General features: G+C 38.5%; 1 protein-coding gene across 5 annotated transcripts in view; it reads left to right on the top strand.

Annotated features, from left to right (window-relative positions):
- Positions 1-4,346, top strand: part of ST3GAL6 (ST3 beta-galactoside alpha-2,3-sialyltransferase 6) — a 69,491-nt gene that overhangs the window by 39,428 nt on the left and 25,717 nt on the right. For 4 of the 5 annotated variants that reach the window (XM_014541041.1, XM_005867975.2, XM_005867977.2 and 1 more), the window contains 2 exons: positions 1,644-1,747; positions 2,778-2,841. The exons of the other annotated variant lie outside the window; for it this stretch is intronic. In XM_014541041.1, the coding sequence (XP_014396527.1) occupies positions 1,644-1,747; positions 2,778-2,841 (168 nt within the window). The remainder of the gene's footprint in view (positions 1-1,643; positions 1,748-2,777; positions 2,842-4,346) is intronic. 5 annotated transcript variants of the gene reach the window in all.

The raw sequence follows: 4,346 nt of genomic DNA on the forward strand, positions 1-4,346 counted from the left end.
TTGATATCTTCCAGGAGTTTTTTTTTATGTATGTGGGTGCTCCTGCATTGGGTGCATATATGTTTATCAGGGTTATATCCTCTTGTGGTTGTATCGATCCCTTTAGTATTATGAAGTGGCCTTCCTTATCTCTTGTTATGGCCTTCACTATGAGGTCTATTTTGTCAAATATAAGTATTGCTACTCCAGCTTTTTTTTTTCATTTCCATTTGCCTGAAAGATATTTTTCCCTATTATTTCATTTAGAAATAAAATGTAAGCCATCTAGCACAAAGTTTGACTGGCAATAGACATTAGTCATTGGTCATCATATCATCACCCCTACCAACTCCAAAGAATAGAGTCCTTTATTGCCTTGCTCTCTGGATGCAAAGTCATCTGTGGTTCACTTTCCCAAGTTGGGAAGATCTTGTGTCTCCTCTCAATCATAAGTCAGGTGACCTGACACTTCATCTTCTCTGAGCAGATCCTGAACTTGGGCATCCATCCTGGTGTACATAGGACCTTTCAAGATTGGCTGGACCTGCAAGGCTGCTATCACTATGACAACTAAATCTGGGAAACACATCACGTGTAAAGCAGGAAGGGCTGGTCTTCCACCTGTTTCCTTAGTTTGAGTACATGTGAAGTTTTAGCTCAGTTCTGAAAAATGTTAGTGGCTCATGAGTGGCAAAGCCCGGATAAAACTGAAGCTGGTTCACCCCTACTCCATTGTGTCATGAAGCCTCTGAAATATAAGGGGCACTCTGATCTCCACTTGTAGTTTTTAGACTAAGAGAAAGCGAAGGTGATGAGTCTGAAAAGAGGGGGCTCTGTGTGGAGATTGGGGGAGGATTAGCTTGATTTGCTCCGTAGCATTCAGTCCTTCTGGTAGATAAAAATAGTATTTTAATATGAGTGTCACCTATTCCTTTTCTTTAGTTAAAACAATTATTTTTCTATTAGATAATGGTTGTGTAAAGAATTAGTTTGGAGTTTGAATTCATTCAATCATTTATTAAATGTATGTTGTCTGCCTACTCTGCCAGGCACTAAAAGTGAGAAAAAGCAGAGGCACCCCCTACTCTCATCAAACATTCTTTTGTTTGAGAGAGCACCTGGAGAGACAGGCAATAAGAAGAAAAATGCCCGTGGTTCTTGTTCTTGAGTAAATCTTAATTTAGTGACATCAGGAATTTAGTTCTAGCTATATCTAATTTTAATGTATGCTTTATTTTCACGGTTGACACATTCATACATACAGTGCCTTTACATTTGGGAATAGGTTGGCATCAATATTTTTATTTTCCCTTATTAGTTCCTTTGTTTCTTTCTGTATATGGCAGCTAATATTTTATCACTTGGTGTTGGTTTGTTTTAAAATTTTGTTCCCCCAAGCCCTGCCCCCTTAGCTGTTACATAGTTTTGATTCCACTACCTGGAAAGTGTTTCCATGCTGGTCATGTAGTTCCATTGCATATCCTGTTCTATGTACTATTTAAATACTACTTAAGGTGATTTTAGATAATTTAAAAATAATTATACATTTATATAGTCAATAAAACAATATGAGTAATATGCTACAGTTATTTTCAGTTGTGACTTCAAAAGCCTACAAGTGTCATGTGCACTTGGGAAAATCATTCCTTATCCTTATCTTCCAGGTTTCACCAGTTTCACCCTTTTCTTTGTGCAGCTGATTTTAAAAAGCTTGCTTCCTTGTATGGTAGCGATAAGTTTGATTTGCCCTATGGGATAAGGACGTCAGGTCAGTAATGTTATTCTTACCTTGCCCTATTGAATATGAGTGGTGTTTGATGTGAACTGCATGTTTATATAAAAATAAGGCCTTTTCATCTTTCTGCTTCATAATGATTTCTAAAGAATATAATTTTGGGATGGGAAGAGGGCATCCATTTTAGTATATAACTCCTTTGGAGGCGGGATAGAATAAGAGGATTAAAAAGGGTAGATTTTTATTGTTGTTGTTAAGACACTGCTTTATACTTTTGTTTTACCACCGTATTGTTAATGAGTCCTGATGCCTTACCTTATTCCAATTAGAATTAGCAGGATAACCCTGTGTGTTAACTTCCTCCCAGACTCCCATTTCACCTCTTTACTTGGGAGTTTTCTTTTATTTCATCAGCAAGTTCTAGCTCCTTGACCGAGGAGCTAGATTAAAAATTTAAAATTTAATCAGTGGCTGTTTTATTTTTGCTAAATTTAGAGAGAGAAATATTCCATCCACTAATAATGAGACACTTTCCCCTCTGCTTGAAACCTGATTGGCTTGCACAACTTTATGTTCTCCGTTTTGGGGAGACCCTAAAAGCCCAGAAGGTAACAAGCCTACAGTTTTCTGACTTAGATTTTGCTTATTGATTGTGTGTGTGTGTGTGTGTGTGTGTGTGTGTGTGTGTGTGTTAAAAGGTATTGAAGAGAAATGGTAATTCAGTAAGGTTAAACTTGCTGCATATTGATTTCTATACTGATTTTAGTTTCAGAATTATCTGATTCTGCTAATTTGGGGATTACTTTTTATGATTGTTTTCCCATTAAGCCCCTTATTTTTCTGGGGTTTTTGGAACGTGTCCTTAGAGCATCGACCATTGTGATGTGTCTGTTACGTAGTGCTGGCTAAATGCAGTTGTATCATGAATCTTCATCTCAGAAGAAATCAAATGTAGCCACACCAGTTGTAATGGCTTTGGGGGACGAGTGGGGTTAAAGGTGGCTTACTATGTACCCACGAAGCCATGATTCCTTTCACTCACAGTACTCCATTTGTTTTCTAGCGGAATATTTTCGACTTGCTCTTTCAAAGCTGCAGAGCTGTGACCTCTTTGATGAGTTTGACAAGTGAGTTCATTTCCTTGCCTCTGTTTGACTTTTAGTTTTAGCTGAAGTGGTTCAAAACATGCACACCGATGTAAAATGTCATCACTTGGGGAAATTCCACAGCATTGGTACGTAACTAAAACATCTAGTAGTTATTTCTTGAATAAACAAACAACACTTGAAATAAACAAACTACAAAATTAGTTTAGAAGCTTTGTAATGTAATTGGCTGGCTCAAACCTTTGCAGAAGTCATGAGATGGGTAATACTAGTGCAAAGTCAGGGCGTTTTTAACCCACATTCTTTTTTTCTAACTTGTTACTGAAGAATTAATTCTCATCCCCTGTTAATCAGCTCACAGCCTCCCTCTGGGGGCTGTTTCCCACACCTTCCTGTACATTTTCTAAACTGTTCATAAGGATCCTTTCTGTTTCATTTGAATATTGGATTTCAGAAGCAGCTCTCTTCCTTTTATTCAGAATCATATCTGAGGTAAGCAGACAGCTTGCTTAGATACACACTTTCTGACTACACATGGTAATTTAGCTTTTAGAAAATTTTGATGTCAAGTTCACCCCCTAGAAATTGAATTGCCCGTTGAATTTATAGAGGTAGACTTATTTCACAAAGTTTTAAGCTACAGAGGGATGATATGGGTAGTCTGTAATGGTCTGACCTCCATTAAAAAGTAGAATGCAGAATTTTCCTTCCTGCACAAGAGAACGGAGGTGCTATTGGGGACGGGGGTGGTACAGAAATGGGTTAGTGGACAGAGGTGTGAAAATGAAATAGAGTTTACATAACAGAGAGGGAGGAACAATGCTAGATTTTGACTGAGTTCATCTCACTCGCCTCTGCTGGGGGCCCAGATTATTGATCTATGGATTGTGTTTTATATGCTGGTTCATTTCAGTTTGTACTAATTATCATTTAAAACGATGCCATCAAACTATCTCAATTTCAGTTTTTGATTGTCTATCAACAACAACCACATATATTCTCCTCTCACCTAAAGTTTAGATAGCTCTCATTTGTAGAATATTTGTGTGTGTGTGCAGCCCTTGGGCATCCGTCTGTGCTTCATGTCAATTCTCTCTCATTTTTACCACCACCCTGAAAAGTATCCTTGATGATCTCCATTTTAACTGGAGAAACTGAGGCTAGGCAGACAACTGTACGTGTTTGTTACACCTGCTAAATGCCCGAGCCAGGATGTGACTTAGATGGCTTTATCTAGTGCCTAGATTTCTGATTTACAAGTGATAATGATCATTCCTCAGACATTTACAGCAAGTATCTGCGGATATTTGAAAAGATTCTTGGCCCTGTGATGTGAACTACCGACAGGAGACTTGAGGGGATGTGAATGAAAGTTTCCTTTCTGCTTTGTTTTTATCTTAGAACTAGACTGTGCTTTATTGAGTTGCTTTCAGAACCTCTCAGGCACGGGTGTTTATCATGTGTGCACTGGGCAGGCTGCTTCCTCTTGCTGACTTGTGCTTGTCACTCTGCCCGCCCCCCCCCCC

The sequence above is a fragment of the Myotis brandtii genome, unplaced genomic scaffold (genome assembly GCF_000412655.1).
Source record: "Myotis brandtii unplaced genomic scaffold, ASM41265v1 scaffold257, whole genome shotgun sequence".
Taxonomy (NCBI): domain Eukaryota; kingdom Metazoa; phylum Chordata; class Mammalia; order Chiroptera; family Vespertilionidae; genus Myotis; species Myotis brandtii.